General features: G+C 45.4%; 1 protein-coding gene across 21 annotated transcripts in view; it reads left to right on the top strand.

Moving 5' to 3' along the window:
* Positions 1 to 15981, top strand: part of CELF1 (CUGBP Elav-like family member 1) — a 73503-nt gene extending 57522 nt beyond the window's left edge. For 14 of the 21 annotated variants that reach the window (XM_042959410.1, XM_042959414.1, XM_042959405.1 and 11 more), the window contains 9 exons: positions 1784 to 1918; positions 2453 to 2532; positions 2855 to 3016; positions 5466 to 5541; positions 6972 to 7100; positions 7436 to 7546; positions 8205 to 8390; positions 10785 to 10928; positions 11320 to 15981. In XM_042959410.1, the coding sequence (XP_042815344.1) occupies positions 1784 to 1918; positions 2453 to 2532; positions 2855 to 3016; positions 5466 to 5541; positions 6972 to 7100; positions 7436 to 7546; positions 8205 to 8390; positions 10785 to 10928; positions 11320 to 11447 (1151 nt within the window). In that variant the 3' untranslated portion in view covers positions 11448 to 15981. The remainder of the gene's footprint in view (positions 1 to 1783; positions 1919 to 2452; positions 2533 to 2854; positions 3017 to 5465; positions 5542 to 6971; positions 7101 to 7435; positions 7547 to 8204; positions 8391 to 10784; positions 10929 to 11319) is intronic. The other 7 variants (XM_042959400.1, XM_042959408.1, XM_042959402.1 and 4 more) reach the window with 5 other exon arrangements.
* Positions 15982 to 19713: the final 3732 nt, after the last annotated feature.

Below are 19713 nucleotides of genomic sequence, written 5' to 3'. Positions count from 1 at the left end.
GCTGCAGTGAACATGGGTGTGCAGCTATTTTTCTTTTTAGGCTTTATTTATTTATTTATTTTAAAAATTTTTTTTAACGTGTATTTTCAGAGCATGAGTGGGGAGGGGCAGAGAGGAGGGAGTCAGATTCTGAAGCAGGTTCCAGGCTCTGAGCTGTCAGCACAGAGCTCGACACGGGGCTTGAATTCATGAACCGCGAGATCATGACCTGAGCTGAAGTCGGACGCTTAACCAAGTCACCCAGGCGGCCCATTAGGCTTTATTTTTAAATAATCTCTACACCCATTGTAGGGCTCAAACTCACAATGCCAAGATCAAGAGTCGCATGCTCCACCGACTTAGCCAGCCAGGTGCCCGGAGTATGCAGCTTTCTGAGTTTGTGTTTTTGTTTTCTTCAGATAAATACCCAGAAGTGGAATTACTGGCTTATATGGTAGCTCTGTTTTTAAATTTTTGAGGAACCATGTTGGTTTTTACATTGGCTGCAGTCAGTTTACATTCCCACCAGCAATGCACCAAGGGCTCTCTTTTCCACATCCTCACCAACTCCTGTTATTTCTTGTCTTTTTGATTATAGCCGTTCTAACAAGTGGGAGGGGATACTTCATTGTTGCTTTGATTGGCATTTTGTTGATGATTGGTGATGTTGAGCATCTTTTCATGTACCTGATGGCCATCTGCTGCATGTCTTCTTTGGAAAAATACCTGTTCGGATCCTCTGCCCATTTTTTTAACTGGGTGCTGTGTTTTGTTGTTCCTGAGTTGTAGGTGTTATTTATATATTGGATATTAACCCTTTATCAGATATATGATTTGCAAATATTTTTCCCATTCAGTAGGTTGCCTTTGCATTTTGTTGATGATTTTCTTTGCTCTGTAGAAGCTTTTTAGTTTGATGTAGTCCCACTTGTTTATTTCTGTTTTTGTTGCCTTTGTTTTGGCAGTCAGATCCAAAAAATCATCTTTAAGATTGGTTTTATGGAGCTTACTGCCTATGTTTTCTTCTCAGAGTTTTATGGTTTCAGGTCATAACGTTTAAGTCTAATCCATTTTGAGTTAATTTTGGTGTAATTTTGGTTAATGGTGTAAGATTGTAGTCCAGTGCACTAAGTAATCTGTCATCTAAATTGTCTGGGTTTTTTTTTTCTTTAAAATAAATATGGTAAATAAATGAGATGGAGAGAGTTGATACGTAAATAGTACAAGAACATTTTAGAGTAAACTGGAATGTCTTTGATGAATATAATTTCTTACGACAAGAGTGGGGGAAGGGGAGATGGACAAGTAGGAAGGAGAACTTAGTCCTCAAGAGAATAATCAGAAAAGGAAAGTGGACATTTACACTCACCAAAAGGTGTGTTCTGTTTCTCTTGTCATATCAATTAAATGTGAAAAACTTGTCCTTCTTTGGTGTAGTAGAACTGCTAGTAAGAGCAGACATCACTAAGTGCTAGGCAAGATGCTGAGTGCTTTGCATTTAATACCTACAGCTACCTTTAAGAGAAACACGGTTATCCCTATTAATCAGAAGTGACAGGCACAGAATGGTTAAGTAACTTTCACAGGCTCACAAATTACTATATTTTATCTAAATGTTTCCAATTTTAAGGTTCAGTTGATTATGAGTTGCTAAATGATGAAAAAATGTGTATCTTAGAATCCAAGTAATATGATATAAAGGCATAGAGCCAGGATCCAAACATAGATGGTCTGACTCCAGGGTCTATGCCATACTACCTCTTGTAGTAATGATGTTCAAGCCTTTTGTGTTTTACTCTCTTAGCAGTGGAAGACAGGAAGCTGTTTATTGGTATGATTTCCAAGAAGTGCACTGAAAATGACATCCGAGTCATGTTCTCTTCATTTGGACAGATTGAAGAATGCCGGATATTACGGGGACCTGATGGCCTGAGCCGAGGTGGGTACATTTTTAGCCTTTAAAGATACTGGTCTTAAATTTAGAGTCTCTTTTAGTTAGACCAGTGGAAACCAGGGATCACTAGCTAACATGACCCTGTGATGATGGAGTGGCTGGGCTTGATATTGTAAATGTAGGTTCCGTCTACCAACTGATTCCTTTAGAATTGTTCCATCCCCCTAAGGAGTCTACATTCTGCACTTCAGTGTCATGTATTAAAATTTTCTCTTTTTGTGCTTGGACAGGTCCTTAATGGAAACACTTTCTTATCCAGAGAAACTAGAGGATTAGGATTTCTCTCCTTTATCCCTTTATCAAGCACTTTCTTTCTTGTTGTGCTTCCCTACTTTTTCACTGAAGCACTTAGTCACTGTTACAATGTATCTGTCTCCTTTACTAGATCTCTAACTCCTGAAGGCAGGAACCGTGACTATTATTGCTAGCATAGTACTTGGCACATAGCAGGTGCTCAGTAAATGTCAATCGGATATTTAATAAGCGAATGAATGAAGCTATTGACACTTCTCTTACCAGGTTGTGCGTTTGTGACTTTTACAACAAGAGCCATGGCACAGACGGCTATCAAGGCAATGCACCAAGCACAGACCATGGAGGTAGGGAGCAGATGAATGAAAGGGAAAAGTTCCTTAGCCTGAGAGTGCTAGGACAGTTGGCCATTAAAGTTCTGCAGCATCTGACTGCGCTAAAGGTTAAGCAGGCTAAGCATCTTAAAGTGAAAAAAATGATTGGTTTTTAAAAAATTAACATATTAGAAGTTGCCCTTTTAAATTTGTCTTTTTGCCATTTGTGTCTGTCAGGAAGAGAGTCATGTGGCAGTGAATGAAATTAGAATGCATCTTGTGTGTCACTACAAAGGAGGATTTTTCCTTCGTGTAGAAGGAGGACTTTCACCCTTTGGCTTTGGTGTTTTCATAGGGCTGCTCATCTCCCATGGTGGTAAAATTTGCTGATACGCAGAAGGACAAAGAACAGAAGAGAATGGCCCAGCAGCTCCAGCAGCAGATGCAGCAAATCAGCGCAGCATCTGTGTGGGGAAACCTTGCTGGTCTAAATACTCTTGGACCCCAGTATTTAGCAGTGAGTCTCTGTGGTTTGCTTTCTGCAGACTGTGCAAGCTCCCAGCTGTTTTCTTCTTGTGCCATCCCTAGCTAATAGACACAATGGCATTTACGACTTTAACATATCAAAATTTTACGTAAAACTTTAGGCAATGCAATATGCTTTTAAGTTATGTTAGTGTATCTCTCTGTCTCTCTCTCTGTCTCTCTCTCTGTCTTATAAACACAACTTTGGTTATAATTTGAGACTTCCATTACTATTAAAGTGAAATCCTGATTTCCTGATGTAAAGATTTAGAAATATCTCCAGTGTCCCCGTCACTTCATTTTTTTAAAAAGAAAATCCTAAGAGAATCTTAACTACCAAATATCTCCATATTTCTTTCTCCCAGATGTAGAGAACATAATTAAATGCTTATTGAGTCTTTCCTGAAGAGTATGGTAAATGTTTCTTTCCACTGACTGAGAGAGCAAGATACTGGCACAGACATCATTAAATGAGTATTACAGGTGTATATTTGAGTTCGCTACATTATAGATGGATGGCCTTTAACTCTTTCCATCTTGTTCTTGAGTTTGACTTACAGAGTCCAAAGGCTCTAATTTGGTGTTTAGATTTACTAGATCTACAAATATGTTACAGGGGATTATCACTGCTTTAAAATCTTAAAAGAATAGCAGTACGAAATACTGAAAACTATCTCATCTGTGAAGCTGTCAATGAAGGAAAATCAGTGGTGAAACCAATAGATTCGTATGGATAGTCCCAAAAATATACACATAAGAATAATTATATACTTTTACTCTACTCCTTTAAAACGTTGTCCTATACAGAAACAAAGGCAATGATTTCTGTCTCCCAGTATTGAGTTTTGGCTAATTTGCTGCCTCCTGGTCTTCATATTTCTAAAATGTTAGAAGAAATCCCAGTTTTCCAGCTAGTATTTCTCTGAAGTCAAAAAATATAGATGGTTGGTATATCTCATCAGATTAAGTTGTTTCTTGGTGCTAGAACATTGCTTGTAAGTTCAGGAAATTCAGAGAGATTTTGTTTTAGTCTTCTGCCAAAATGATAATGCGTTTAAAATGATCTCCATTATATGCATTCGCCTTTCTTAGAGAGTTTTGGAGCTCTTTCTTAGGGTAGAGTCTCCTTTTTATTGCCATCACCACATCCAGCAGCACATGATGGTATTTGTTGAGAGCTGCAGTCTTTTTGTTTCAGTTAGACATGATCCCTGCCCTCAGAACTGTTCTCATTTAGGGAGGAAATGAAGGTGCCAAGTATAGAGTGCACAGCCCACCAGTTGGGGTTGAGCACATTGCCCAGTGTATTTAAGAAGACAAAAATGAGGACATGTGGGTATATAAATGATAGTACATTAATATTTATTATGAGGTTCTTTCTGGAATAGGTGGACTTGAACCTCTAGTCTGTTTAGACTAGAGCAGTGGTTCTTAATCTTTGTGGGGTGTGGACCCCACTGAGAAGCTGATAAAAATTGTGTGTATGTACATTTTCTCATTCTATATCTGGAGGTTTGAGAACCTAAAACCTCTATATGGACTAAAGGGATTCATGATGACTGAGGAACCAGATCGGGTGTTCATGGAAATGGGCAACAGGTTGAATAAAGGATTCAGAAACGAGGATACCAGTTGTACATGAGGAAAAGTGATTGGCTTTGAATGGAGCAAAGGTTTTCAGCCGGTTTGTTAGTCAAAGGTTGCTGTTTGCAAAGATAGTAAGATCACGGAAATCCATAAGATCATGGACAACTTCTTGTTGTATTTGTTAGGGGGCAGCAATTGAAAGAATATACGCTGAACTGATCACGATCAGTCCGTTTGTCAGTCATTTGGTCATCCGTAACAGTGAAGACCAGTTTTGTGGGGGAGGAGATAAACGGGTCTGTATGGATATATAGCATCAAAAGATTGGTCTTTTCGTGTTCCGTTGTGGCCACTAAAGAATGACTCCAAGAAATACCCTGAAATGGTTTAGATTTGATATTTAAAATAATAGTAGTGTGAAGTAGAAATTGGGTGCCTGGATGGGAACAATCTGCAAAATAAGATGTGTGCGGAGTGAACTAAGAACTCGGGAGCGAGGAACTAGACGTGGCAGTCCTCCATCTGCAGACTCTCATTGCAGTGGATTGCATAGCTGAGCTTGGTTCTCTGCTCGACTTCTGTCCTCTGCTGTGCTGCGTTCTGTTGCCCAGGGACTTGAGCTTGGTCGGCACTCAGTGACTGTAAATATCTTCTGGGCCAGGGCTTTAGCTGTGTCGTATTGTCCTGTGCTGTCATAAGCCTCATGTTTCTGTTGTGTTGGCTTGGGTTCTTGTCTTCAACTCTCTTCTCTCTGGGGGCCTCTGCACTCTCGCTTTGCTGTGCTGTAGAGTTATCCCAGATGCAGAACCAGCCCTCACTCTCACTCTTGTTCTGTTTTTTGGTGTAATGTCTAGCTTTATTTGCAGCTCCTTCAGCAGACTGCCTCCTCTGGGAACCTCAACACCCTGAGCAGCCTCCACCCAATGGGAGGTAAGTGTTACGCTGCTGTGGAGGAGCAGCAGCCAGCAGGCCACCAGACCCAGCTAACAACAGTCTGAGAGTTTTGCACCGTTTGTACAGAAAACAAATGTTTTCCCACTCATAACATAAACCCAACGCGAGATGCGCATCCCAGAACTCAACCACCTTGTCTCTAGAAGGTGGCTCTGTTAGTTGCTGATGCAAGATTGCTTTGGGGTTGTCTGATACTCCCACCCCTTTAAGTCTCTATTGAGGAGGAAGATGGAAAAAGAGGTGTTAGCATGTGTGGGCTATCTGAGGCCGTTCTGATAAGGAGAAGATTGCAGGAACTCTTTATTTCCACAATAACGTGACTTTTCCAGTGGATGAGAAGAAATCCGTGCAAATGACTTACCCAGAAACTGCTGAAATCTAGGCAGTTAATTTACCTCTGTGTCTTATACATGTTAACTTCTTAGGTGAATTACCTTGGGGCTCCACAGACAAAAGTGGGGCCATCAGACAACTTAGTGGAGGTAGGGAGTGGAGCAGTCCCAGAGCCTCTGCCCCTAACCCTTCTGCAGTGGGTGAAGGCCCAGCAAGTGTATTTGAGAAAGGGGTAGTCTTAGATGAACTGCATTTTAGTGTGTGAGAAATTTTGATAGTGGTTCACTTTGTCTTAGGGACTTGGAGTTTGGTACGTTTTTCGAAAGTTGCTAAGTTTTTGGAAATCTGTGTTGTAGTTTCGTTTTTTATTCTTCCTAACTCTCCCCGCAAACCACTTCCCATCTGCTTTTCCATGGTCCAATAAATGGTTTGCAACACACTGTCGGTGCAGTTCAGATTTCTTGTTCCTTTTAACTGTTGCTTGGATTCTACTTGGAGGCCCCCCCCCCCTGCATTGTTTTTCTCTCTCTTCTTTCTGATGAGTAATCTGCTATTAAAGTGGTGGTTTTCCCTTAGTCTTTCTCCTATTGCTGTTCTCACATGTATTCCCCTCCTGTCATTCCTCCTTTGGCCACCTGAATCCTGCTGCATTTTCTGCCTGTCCACCTCCGCTGGAAAGAGCAAATCCCCCATAAAGTGGGAGCGAGGGGCTCAGATGCAGTCCTGCTCTGTGACATAGGTTTTGTCATTTGTTGTTCTCTTGGACACCTGGTGTGATGGTAGACCACAGACCTAACCCTCTCCTGGTTTCCTAATTGCCGGTCCCTGTTGTGAATGTTCACTTGGGGTGTCATGCTGTTGGATTAGATATCTCTTCTCTGAGGAAATGATGTCAAGTTTCTTAATGAATTGAGTGATACCTGAATCTTTTTTGGAGCCTTGTAGTATTACTTGTAAGGTTTATCTAGAAGAGGTCCTTTTGGGACCAGCCTTCGCCAGTGTGTGCGGTCATTGCTGGAGTGGTTACGAGGAACCTTTATCTGCTGGCTGATCTCTTGCTTTGGATGTTGCAGGGTTAAATGCAATGCAGTTACAGAATTTGGCTGCCCTAGCTGCTGCAGCTAGTGCAGCTCAGAACACACCAAGTGGTACCAATGCTCTCACTACATCCAGCAGCCCCCTCAGCGTACTCACCAGTTCAGGTAAGCGTGTCACTGGAACCCAGTGTGCCTTGCGCAGAATCCCAAGAGAGGGGTCTGTCACTCTGGAGAGTGGTTAACATCCCTTTCCAAAGGGGTCAAGATTATGAACAGTTAATTTTCAAATGTCATCTTGTGACTTAAGAGAAATCTCACAGTTTTGAGTTTGTTGTAACTGTCATTTGACTCTGTGTCCTGCAGTGACAGTTACCAGAATCAGTAACTGAAAACCTCTTTATGAAGAGAATACTTGAGTAGTATTACTCTTGTGCTTTGGTTCCTGTTGACATGAGGAGCACGTGTCGGCTCAAGTTTAACACTTGGGTTTCTGGTCACAGGGTCCTCACCGAGCTCCAGCAGCAGCAGCTCTGTCAACCCCATCGCCTCCCTTGGAGCCCTGCAGACATTAGCTGGAGCAACGGCAGGCCTCAACGTCAGCTCTTTGGCAGGTGAGAGACAGCCCCTGGATGCCATCAGGCCATTCTTTGTTCAGGTAGCACATTTTAGGGTCCCCAGGGGAATGAACAAGGTGGCCCGGTGAAGTTAGGAATAATCATGGGATTTCAAGTCAGACCTGAGTTAAATCCCACCTCTGCTCCTTATACCCCCTTTCTAAGGTCATTTTCTCATCTGTGAAGTGGGAATAGAATACTTTGAGGGCTGCGAAGTAAATGAAAACATAGGTAAAGTGCTGAGCTCGTGGCTTAGTACAGTGTCAGGCACATAGAATTCGCTGCTATTTTGATGATAGGGTTTACCCACATCTTGTCGTAAACCACACACACTCCTTTTAGTCTCCAAATATGGGATGCTTATTTTGCCGCATTCCAGCTTTGTGAGAAAGTAGCAGAAAGCCAGAGAGAAAATGGAGCAGGTCACGTGTAAGTGTTGTCATGTCTTACACAGGTAGGAAGAATGTAATGGGGAGAGCCACACCTGCGTGTGGCGTTTTTTAATGTTCCCATTGGCAGTAAGGCCGGTGAGTGTCCTGAGACCTGACCAGTCAGGGAGAAGCTGAGAGAGAGATAAAAGGGAAGACCTTGGAGTTGTGTTTGGCGTCAGTCAAGTCTTCCCAATATGTTAATCCTGCTCTTCCCCACAACCAAGGGATGGCTGCTTTAAATGGTGGCCTGGGCAGCAGCGGCCTTTCCAACGGCACCGGGAGCACCATGGAGGCCCTGACGCAGGCCTACTCGGGAATCCAGCAATATGCTGCCGCGGCACTCCCTACTCTGTACAACCAGAACCTGTTGACACAGCAGAGTATCGGTGCTGCTGGAAGCCAGAAGGAAGGTGAGTGCGGAAGGACGACAAGGGGGTCGCTCTCCCCGCAGGCGGAGCTGAAGGCAGGGCAAAGGCCAGGAGGATCGTTTAGGTGGTCAGATCAGTGCTTTTCTTTGGCAGAGTCAAGGGTAGACTGAGAAGTTCTGTAAAGTGTACTCTGCTTTGGGACTGTTCTCTGGATGTGGCTCACATGAGAACCTGTGTTTGCCCTCCTGTAATCTGGCTGCAGGTTTTAGATGAAGAAGCATACTGACCTTACCGTGTGACAGTATTTTGACAATCTGTCTTTGTTAGGAAGTCATCTTTGTGGATTATAAATTTCTCAGAGGATATCTTCTGTCAAGGTGTCCCTTTTAAGCTCTCTTACTTGGCATTTTCCTCCTTTTCTGATCTGTGCTTTTCCTAATTAACGAGGCACTGAAGGTGATGGGACAGAAAATTATGGCCCGTGGGTTGATGGATTGGGAAGTGTGTGCTGTGACATAAATGGGATTAAATTCAGGAGAGACTTTTCTAGGCAGAAAGAAGCGTGAAGGTGGTTTGTATCAATAGAAAGTCCTGCTGACACCTCTGTGCTCATACTTGACTGGATTTCTGCAGCCCAAAGCTGGCAAGGTTTAAGCACTGATGTGGGGAAAAGACACATAGCCTCTCTCGCCATGGCAGCAAGGACTCCTGGTACGGTGCATCCTCACCTGCTCTGAATCAAGATGCTTCTGTACCTAGGATATGGTAGTGGGGGAACTGGAAGAACTGTGGAGATGGACAGTATAAAGCAGGAAAAGCATGAGGTGTTCCATATGGTGCTCTGAAGACTGATGAATGGGAAAGAGGGATGGGGAGCACCAGAGGCACAGCATTTTGTGTAGAATGGTCAGAGAAGGTCTCTCACTTGCTGTTTAATCAGAGACCTGAGGAAGTAAGGAAGCTAGCAGTGCATACGTCTAGAGGAAGAAGGGTAATGCGGGCAGAGGAACACCTCTGTGTCATCAGTGCAAAGGCCCTGATGCAGTAGTGTTCTGTAATGTGTTTGGTGACAGCAGGGAGGCTGGGTGGCTGGAGAATGGCTGGACTGCAGTTATAATAAGTTGCCTTTGGTTAGAAAGTCATTGAGTGTAAATGGTTGGAAGAAGAAAGCACATTCTGGTTTTGAGCTCAGAGTTAATCATAGATACCTTTTTTCTTTTTTCTTTTTAAATGTTAATTTTTTTTAAATTATTTTTTATGTTTTTGAGAGAGAAAGAGACAGAACATGAGCAGAGGGGTGGCACAGAGAGAGAAATTAGAAATACAGAATCTGAAGCAGGCTTCAGACTCTGAGCTGTCAGCACAGAGCCCGACGCAGGCTCAAACCCACAAGCCGTGAGATCATGACCTGAGCCGAAGTTGGACACCTAAGAGGGAGAGAGAGTGTGCACACGTAGTGTGCACACGTGGGAAAAGGGCGGACAAAGAGGGGGACAGAGAATCCGAAGTGGACTCTGTGCTGACAGCTGAGAGCCTGATGCGGGGCTCCAACTCATGAACCGTGAGATCGTGACCGGAATGGAAGTCAGATGCCTAACTGACTGAGCTACCCAGGTGCTCCAATCATAGGCACTTTTTAAAATGTAATTTCTTTTTATTGAGGTATACTATACATGTGGTAAAATTCACCCTTTGGGGAGCATACAGCTCTGTGAGCTTTGATGAATGCATACAGTCATGTAACCACCTTTACAGATGGAGAATGTTTCCGTTGCTCCCCCCACCCCCGCAGTTCCCTCATGTCCCTTAGTCATTCCCGGCCCCCACCTCCTGCCTCACAACTGCCAATCTCTCTTTGCTGTCCCGATACTTTCTAGCACGGTTTGGAAACCTGTTATGTTTATAATCTCTCTCTACTTCTTTTTGTGTGTTTCTGTACAAGCCTTTAGTCTCCAGTTTTATTGCACCACACGCAAGTCTGCCTAGTTTATTGTCTCAGCACTTGCTCCTCCCACAAGGTCAAATCCTGACACCCCTTAGTGGGAAGGAGTCTGTTTCAGTGATTGCCCTTTAGTTCCTGTTTCATATTTGGAGAATCTGTAGTTCTCCAAATGAATTTGTGTGTTGGGACACAGACTGTTTTAATGCAGGTAGAAATGAGAAGCAGTGGGGGGTAAGTTTGACACTGATACTGAAGGCCTTTTTTTTTTTTTTTTCCTTCTAAATGTGTATTTTTGAGAAAGAGGGAATGCGAGTAAGAGTGGGAGAGGGGCAGAGAAAGGGAGAGAGAGATTCCCAGGCAGGCTCTGTGCTGATAGCGGATCCCATGACCCTGGGATCATGACCTGAGCAAAAACCAAGAGTCGGACCCTCAGCCAACTGAGCCACCCAGGGGCCCCAACACTGATGCCTTTTCGATCACTGGGTATTTTGAAGGTCCAGAGGGAGCCAACCTGTTCATCTACCACCTGCCCCAGGAGTTTGGAGATCAGGACCTGCTGCAGATGTTTATGCCCTTTGGGAATGTCGTGTCTGCCAAGGTTTTCATAGACAAGCAGACAAACCTGAGCAAGTGTTTTGGTATGTTGGCTTCTCTTTTGGTGTCGGGAGGGTTAAGTGCCTTTACCACTGAGAACAAAAAGGGTCTGAAAGCAGGAAGAGCAGGGTTTGAATTGGGTTACCATTTAACTCAACCTTGGGCAGATCAATTTTTTTATTGCTGTTTATGGATGATGGATTTCTACCCATACTGTTGCTCCGGAAGTAAAAATAATGTATGGAAATAGTTGGTCAGAAAACTTAAAAGTGCCATGTAGAAGTCAAGTGGTACTGTCGGGAATCTAATTTGTTTCATGTGATACAATTTCCAGAATTCTTGTCCCTGCTGAGAAATTTGGGATTTGAGACTATGCTCATAAGATATCTCTTGGCTCATCATGTCCCTCACCCAGGTTTCTGCTTGGATACACAGGTTTTGTAAGTTACGACAATCCTGTTTCGGCTCAAGCTGCCATCCAGTCCATGAACGGCTTTCAGATTGGAATGAAGCGGCTTAAAGTGCAGCTCAAACGTTCGAAGAATGACAGCAAGCCCTACTGAGCGTGCTCCCCTCTGAGACTGGAGTGAGAGGGTCTTCTGGTAAGTGGGGGAGGAGCACCCTTAATGATTCGAAGCCCTAAGGCTGTGTGTTGACAGCCCTGGACCCTGATCCCTGCCACTCTCGCAGGCACAGCTTGCCCCGAAGACTCGGCTACTGCCTTCTGTGGGAGTTTCGCTTCGTACAGAGGACGAGTTTGTGCTTTGGTTTCCAGTGTTTTACTTTGGAGTTTAGGTGCCATATCCTGAGTTTTTTTCTTTATTTAAAGTTTGCTGTGTTTGTAACCAGTGTGTGTTGAGAAGGACCAACATCAAACCGCCCTGGGGGGAGGAGGGGGAATGGAGAAGCATTAAAAAAGATCAGACCTTTCCCCACACTACCCCAAGAGAGGACTGAGTGAAACCAAAAATTGACCCCAGAATCTCCCTGAGTGCGAGAGTGGGTGAAATGAGAACTGGTGCCCAAGAGCCTTGGGGGCGGGGGGCGGGGAGGGCAGAGGCGAGGCTGGCTTTGGAGGTGAGGACAGTGACCCACACCCAATGGCCCCAGGAGCCGGAGGCTGAAGTGCCTCCATAGCTATCTTCTGGGGAGTTACTGAGTTCTTGCCACCTGTTTTTCAGATTCTTGTGCAGAATTTCTGCTGCTCTTTCCCAAGAAGGGGAAGACAGTTCTGTGGAAATAAAGCATTTGTTAAATTAGCTTGACATAGGCAACATGCAGGGAGACATCACCCATTACCGGCTTTTCCAGCCACCCATTGGTGTTGGATTGGCTCCGGCTGGCTGATGGCTGTTAAGGAGAAGCAGCCAGTCAAAAAGATCGTTTTTAGTTTATTTCAATACCACATTGTTAGACCACGGCCCATTTCTAATAGGTCCCTTTAAACAAGGTCTCTAGGCAAGACACTGTCTGGTTTCCTTCCTTGTAGTTGACCACAGCAGAGTGTCACTTCCATCCCAAGCCACAGTTTTCTCATGAGGGTAGATCTAAGAAGAGCTTACAGTATCTAGCTTGAAGGGGGCACCTCTCCTGAGCAGAGTGATCAAAAGCCATTGAATTGGCGGGGGTAGGGGGGGGGAGCCTTCTTCTTGGTGTACCTGAATCAGAAGGCACCTTTAAGCCAGAGTGCTGCATTTGTCAGCGGCCAGCACTTATCCGTAAAAGGATGAGAAATCTTTGCTTGCCTCTGTGGTTGAGGGATCCCAGATGTGGTATTCCCGCCCTCCCTCCGCCGCCCCCCCAAGACAGGCCCCTCTTCTAACCACTCCAGCCCCTTCTGCTCTTGGGGACAGAGGAGACAACAGGACGTTTACAGCCTCCGTATGGATTTAGTGTTCATTTACCTCAGTATTACCATGTTCATTTTTGTCCTCATGCTTACAGTTAGCTCCCTGCTGCCTCCCACAGGCATCACTGCGGCTCTTGCCTGTGACCCACACAGCCTTTGGGCCCTTCCTCTGCTCCAAGAAATGCTGTGGGGCTGGAGAGCCAGAAAGGACGCGCTGTTGGGAATGTGCACCTGGGCAGAGGTAGCCCTGTTGGGATATGACTCTTAGCCAAGGCCAGGGACAGGGTCCCTGGGATCTTAAGCCTCACAAACATCGGTCCTGACCCCTAACAGCAGAGATGAGATTAAAGGGGTTGCCTTGGTATTAAGTCAGATGGGGACTCTCTCCTTGTCCTGCTGTCCCTTTGGGTCACAGACAGGGATTGACCGTCTTGCTGTTGTACAGATAGTTTGGTGGTGTTGGATTATCCCATTGAAGCAGGGACAGCTGTTCCCTTCTCATAGTGATAACTTGGGTCTGTTGTCCTCTAAGAAACGTGAAACATACTTCTTAAGCTGAACCACGTAAACTTGAATTCCGTGCACTAGGAGAAATGTGTCCTGTGTTTCAAGGATAAAACTGTTCCAAAGGCTTCCAGGGTCATGATGGGATTTTTTAAATAAATGCAAAAAATAAAAATAAAAAAGAAAAAAGAAAAAAAGAAAAAAATGCTAGGTTGGGGAGGCGCTGTTCTGAATCCCAACCGGCTGGAACCAAGAATGTCGTTTCTATTTTTATAGAAGTTTTATACAGCTCCGGGGTGGAGAATATTTATTACCTAAATTATATCTCTGGAAAAGGCCAGGATTTTGTAGAATCCAGAATGTGATTGTTGTACACACAGGGTGCTGTGTATGATTGAAACTACTGACTCTCTGTGGCCCGTTTGCAGCCCAGCTAATAATCTGCCAGAGGGGAAGGAGTTAATGCTGTGAATTGGCGGAGGAGAGAGCTGTGCTCCCCAGGGTGCTGCCGGTGCTGTGATAGCTGACCTTCTGTTCTGTCTTCCTCCTTGGCCATTATGGGGTTTTCCAAAGCCCAGAACTCCACTCCCTCCCTACTTTCTCTCCCATCCCCCTCCTCCCCCATCTCACAATTATTTGTCCATGGATTTGTCCTGGGCTCCGGGACCTTCTGAAATGCCTTTTTGAATAATATGAAAGGCAAAGGTGCAGTCAGCCCACCTTTGATAGCAGACCCAGAGGTTTCATACCTGCTTGTGAGTTCTCTTTTCTAAAAGGAGCATGTGCCACAGCAGGGCCCTGGGCTGCCACACGGCCAGCTGGTGAGACCAGGCACTTCTCTCTGTTCTCTTCTCTCCTGCCCAGCGAGTGAGCACAGTAGCACTGCCCTTGAGCACAGTTCTCTCCCCAGGCCAAAGATGGTTTGTGAAGAAGCTGCTCCCCTATAAGTCTCACGGTGTGGAAGGGTTCAGCTCGGAGAGTGGAGACTAGCAGTCGAGTCTTAAGCAATCCTTTTCTGTTGTGTGGGGGTTTCACTTACATAAATGTGTTTTCTGCTATAGTTTTGTTTCTTACTTGGGTTTTATCATGAAATTGATTTGCCTTGAATGCAGCCAGACACTGTCTCCTGGGTCCCACATGAGTGGCCAGGGCCTGTGTGGAAACTAAAAGCTTGGATTTCTGGAAACGAAAGGCCATCCCTGTAGAATTGAGGAGAAATCCCGGCCCTCTCCCCTAGAGAGTTCCCCCACCCCAGCCATGGTCTTCTGTTTTCTCCTGGGTTTGAGGAGTGGGGAGGCTGCACCTCTGCTCCACCAGAGAGACCTTACCTTCTTCCTGGGACGAGTTGGGGCGCCTCGGGAAATCCAAGCCTTAGGTTCCCTTCTGTCTCTGGCAGTTGGATGTTTTCTTGGTGTCCTCCATGTCCTTTTTGACTTTTCCCTGTGTCCATTGTTAGCATGTGCAAAAGTTCCCTGTCATTACCCAGCCCCCGCCCCGCCCGCCCGCCTCCTCATTTCAGGGCTGTACACAGTGAGTGTTCCTTTTCTCTCTCTCTCTGTTTGGATGTATTGCTCTGTGTAACTCAGTGGGTCTCCCTCTTTCTGGTTTGTTTTTTTTTCTAGATTCCTGCCGTTTGTTCATCGTTGTGCCTAAAGCATGTCGATGTGGCGTCAAGTACATCGTCCAAATCCCTGTCTCTTCAGCTTCTCTGATGCTTGAACTCTCACCTTTGACCTTGTGTTGACCTTTGATGCTGACGTGTATTTTTATTATGTTTGTTTCTTTCTTTGTTATTTCTTTTTTTCTTTTCCTTTTTTTTTCTTTTGTGCTGCCAAATTGGTTTTGCTAGAACGACTGCTGAAGGGGAAATATTTAAACTTGCATTTGAATATAAAAAAATCTATTTTTCTAGAACTTCATAAGATAACCACTTGATTTTGTGATTCCAATTCTTTGTAACTGTCTTCAGAGCAGCCCTACTAGCACATACCGCGTGGTGTTTGTATTTCTGTGAACACACAGCCAGTCCGTTTCTAGGCTTTGTTTCTCTGTGTGCTTAGTTTTAAAGACAACTTTGAAGTAAACAATGAAATAAAAGATGTCACTAAAACCTTTGAGGCTCCTGAGCACATTTTGCTGATATAGTTTGTGGGGCTTGAGGAGACCGCATGTGTTCTTTTTGTTTTTCTGAGTTCTCAACTGCAGAAAACACCTGAACCCCTTTCCTTTTTGACCGCAGGCTGCAATTTGGGCCCCAGCCAGCCCTTTTTCTTTTTCTTTTGTGGTTCTTCCCTGTAGTGACCCTGCAGGGAGCCTTCAAATCCCTCTGGCCCCTTCCCCTCAGCCCCGCTGTGCCCGCCTCCATGCTTGTTCCTACAGTCTCCACAGCAAAATGTGATGCTTTGATTTTTTTTTTGTTTTTGTATTGTTTTTGTGTTTTTTTGTTTTGAATTTTTTCCTTTCCTACTAAGATTATGCCCAGAAAAAACAAGTTTTGCATGTTTCCTGCTGTTTCTTCACACCTTCGTATATATCACCTTCACCTCTCTGTTTTCTATAGTTTGTGCAAAAACTGACCGATTTAAAAGGGTTTCAAAGAAGCTGTTTTAAATTGTTGTGGGGTTGATTATTTTTTTCAAGATTGTATTGTTTTATTTTGAAGTGGCAACTTTCTCCTCTATTGCCCTTAGAGCGTTTGCCTGTGCACTTAGACTGTCACCTCATGTGGCCTCCAGGCCTCAGCATTGGTGGGGGGGGGGGGGGCGGGGGGAGGGCGGAAGCTGGCTGCTCTGCTCAGAGATGGGTGGGAAGGGGGCCTGGACAGGCACGAGGAGCAGAGATAGAACCCAGAAGGTGGCCGCGGGTGGGCAAGAGGTTCAGCGCATTAGGGGTAGTGAGTGTCCCTCAGCCCCGAAGAAGGAGGGTGCTCTTAACCACTCGGAGGAGGTCATCCATGCACTAAGCGGCAATATACCTGCCAGCGCTTTTCCTAGGTGACAAGCACAATACTACAGTCTTCACACTGTTTACAGCCCTGGGCACCAACTACCCCACACTGGCTCTTCACCACAGCTCTGCTCTTGCTTAGCTTAGTGGGGTGGGGGTGAGGGCAGGGATTTGTTGTTTTTGTTTTTGTTTTTGTTTTTGTTTTAATTGGGTGAAGAGCCAAATAGCTACTGTCCCTGGGTGCCAGGCAAGCCAGTTCCTTGGTTCCCTGAGGGGAACTTGCTCTCCTCTCTTTTGGCACCATCCAGCCTCAGGGTCTTAGGGACTTGAGTAAGAATGTGAATGGCGGAGGGAGAGGCCAGAGGAGACTAGAGGTCACGGGATGGATCTGTGGAGGTAAGAGGTTGCAGAGGGAGGAGTTTGTGATAGATTCCACCCAGACCTAAGCTGCTGGCGGGTGGGAGAGCTGGGAAGTAGGATTGTCCAGGGAATGGTGAAGAGGGGTAGCCGAGGGACGGGGAGGGGGAGGGGGGTGGGGAAGGTAGAAGCACTGTTAGCGTCATCCATGCAGGGGTTGATGAAGGAAGGGGTCCTGGCAGAGTTTCTTCTGTGGGACCCGGCGGGTTGCCTAGTATTATGCTTGAGGCCACTCTTACTAGGAGGAGAGGGCGGCCAAATGGAGGCCCAGTGTATGGTAGGCTGCTTAATTTCCTGGAAGGGGTGATTGGATGGAAAGAGGCCAGGAACCCCAGCCTGAGCGAGACTGCCGTGCACCCCACAGTCTGACTGCACAGAGCCGCCTCTGTTGGCAGAAGGCGCCGAGGCTCCCCTTCCTGTGTATTCAGAATCCGTGTTTGCCAATACATTTTGCTTTCAATTCCAAGAGGAGCTCTGGGAAAACCTGTGGATAAAACCAAATGCCAAACGTTGGACGTTGTTTCCTTTTCCTTTTCTCTCTCTGATTGTTTTAATTGTTCTGTGGTGGTTTTAATGGATTTGAGACCCTGGAGCGGCAGCTGCCTTTCTGATTTCCAGCTGCTTTTTGTGAATAATTTAAAAAGAAAAAAAAAAAAGAAACTTTACATTTTGGAGACAAACCTGTGTGAGTTTTTTATTGGTACAAACGTTGTATTTAACACTAGGGGTTTTGTACAGTTTTTTGCCTTTTCTACTAGAAAACAATGTAAAGTGATTTCACAATGTGAAGAGAAAAAAAATTGCCACTATGACCAAACGCACAGTCTGTTCTGCAGCAACAACGGGATTCAATCAACTCAAAGTCGTGATTCAGCCGTAGAAATGCTTTTCCTTTACCTTGTTTGAGCTTTCCTTTCTTTCCTGTTTTGATTTGCAAAAGAAAATGTCTTTTCTGTGTGAACTTGTGTTGTACTATGTAGAAAATTATGGATTTTACTTTAATGGTTTAAAAAAAAAAAAAAGGGCAAGAAGAGCCTTTGTCGCTTTTCTGACCTGATCACAGAGTTTGTGTAGTGGATTAAAAAAGAAAAAAAAAATTGTTACAAGTTTGGAGCAAGGGAGTATGTGTTTAAAAGGAATCTCCTTCCTTTTTTTGTGTGTTTTTCCTTTTGTCCCAACGGGGAACCTAAATCTGTTTTAATTGCACAGACACACGGACAAAAAGTCATTTTGTATCTGCCAAGTGTGGTACCTTCCTTTGTTTATTTGCTATTAAACTGTTTGAGAAGAATTGACGTTGTCTTCAGAGTTATTATTGATTGTTGGGGTGGTCAGTGGGGTCCTTGGGGCTGGTGGGGATGGGGACGTTCCTGAAGAATGGGTGGGTACCCCGATAAGGTTTTGTTTTGATGTGCCTGTTTCATGGAACTGAACTCACCAAAGGCTCCTGAAAGAACATGACTTCTCCCCAGAAGACTACCTTCTCCATTATTCTGTATTCTTCCGCAACATTCCTGCTGATACAGGAGCATCTTCATGGATGTGAGGGCGATCTGGCTGCGACATCTGTCACCCCGTTGATCGCCAGGGTTGATGCGGCTGATCTGGCTGGCTAGGCGGGTGTCCCCTTCCTCCCTCACCGTTCCATGTGCGTCCCTCCCGAAGCTGCGCACTCTGTTGAAGAGGACGGCCTTCCCCGATAGAGGAGGACCGTTCTTCGGTCAAGGGTATGCGGGTAGCTGTGCTCCCCTGCTAGAGCCTCCAAACAAGCTCTCGGGAACATCTTCAAACTTTTGTGTAAATCTTCATTTTTGTGCTGCTTCCATTTCTAGTAGCGGCTGCCACGCTGCAGAATTGGCTAGACCAATGAGTGCAGATCCCCTCTCTGGGCTGTGGAGTTCCTGCGCACCAGGGAGGCAGCCAACCAGCACCGAGTCCCAGAACAGGAGACCCGTACTGTCTGGGCCTTTAATGCTCCACCACAAAGTGATTCAGCTCCTGTCCCCTTCATTCTGACCTCGGAACAAGGTCACAGAAGGGCATCTCTAGGATTCCTTGAGTTTGCTACTAATTCTAGATCACTCTCTGAGACTCTACAGCTGGGCCTCCTGAGACATCCAAGGGCTGCAGGCTCAGCATTGGACTGGGAGGCTAGAGGCCTGCAGCCAGCACAGGGGCTGTGGGTGGGCCAGGCCCCGACCTCATCAGAGTCTCTGTTTGTGAGGTGTATCTGGAGGAGCATTTCTCAGTGGGAGTTAACACTGAGTACTAGCCCATGAAATGTTTGATGAAGTAAGAGTTCTGAACGCAAATAAATTTGGGAATAGTGCTTTCTCCTCGTTTGTGTTCATTAAAAATAAGTTTAAAAGCGAAAACTTTGTATTACTCTGCCGTAATTATCCTAGCTTAACTTCATTGACTGTTTACCACAATCCAAGTGCCATGGGAAACTCTTGATACATGTTCTATGTTCCAATCTTTATAACATCCCTGGGAGGGAGCTACTGTTCCCATTCTCGTTTTGTAGGTGAGTCAACTGGGGTTCAAAGACATTGGTTCGGGCCTCCTGAGTGTCTTGACTTCAGCTCAGGTCACGATCTCACAGTTTGCGAGTTCGAGCCCCACATCAGGCTCTCTGCTGTCAGTGTGGAGCCTGCGTAGGATCCTTTGTCTCCCTCTCTCTCTCTCTGCCCCTTCCCCACTTGTGTGCACATGTCTGCTCTTTCTCTCAAAAATGAACATTAAAAAAGCTTCAGTAAAAAGATACTGTGTTGTCTCCCAGAAGGTGGTGTGCACTGAGAACCAAGCCAGGTCTGCCCACCTCCCGAACCCTTTCTCTAAACCACTGCTGAGGAGAAATAACTCCAGAAGAGCAAATAAATGTGCCTTAGTTAAGCTGTGCCTTCTCCTCACACGTGCTTGCACGCTGCCCCCTAGACTCCAGTGGAGGGCACCTGGGGGGCCTACAACTCTTGTGGTTCCCTCAGGTGGTGAACCGTTGCAACCTGGCCCCCACCCACCCCCACCCTTAGAGCAGCTATCTTGGTGTAGAAGGGATTTGCTAATAACTCACTGCTCCCAGACAGATGGTCCGCACGCTTGACAAGGCACCA

This window comes from Panthera tigris, chromosome D1, assembly GCF_018350195.1.
Source record: "Panthera tigris isolate Pti1 chromosome D1, P.tigris_Pti1_mat1.1, whole genome shotgun sequence".
NCBI lineage: Eukaryota > Metazoa > Chordata > Mammalia > Carnivora > Felidae > Panthera > Panthera tigris.
Note: the sequence above shows the minus strand (reverse complement) of the source record. Positions and strands in the feature narration are given on the sequence as shown.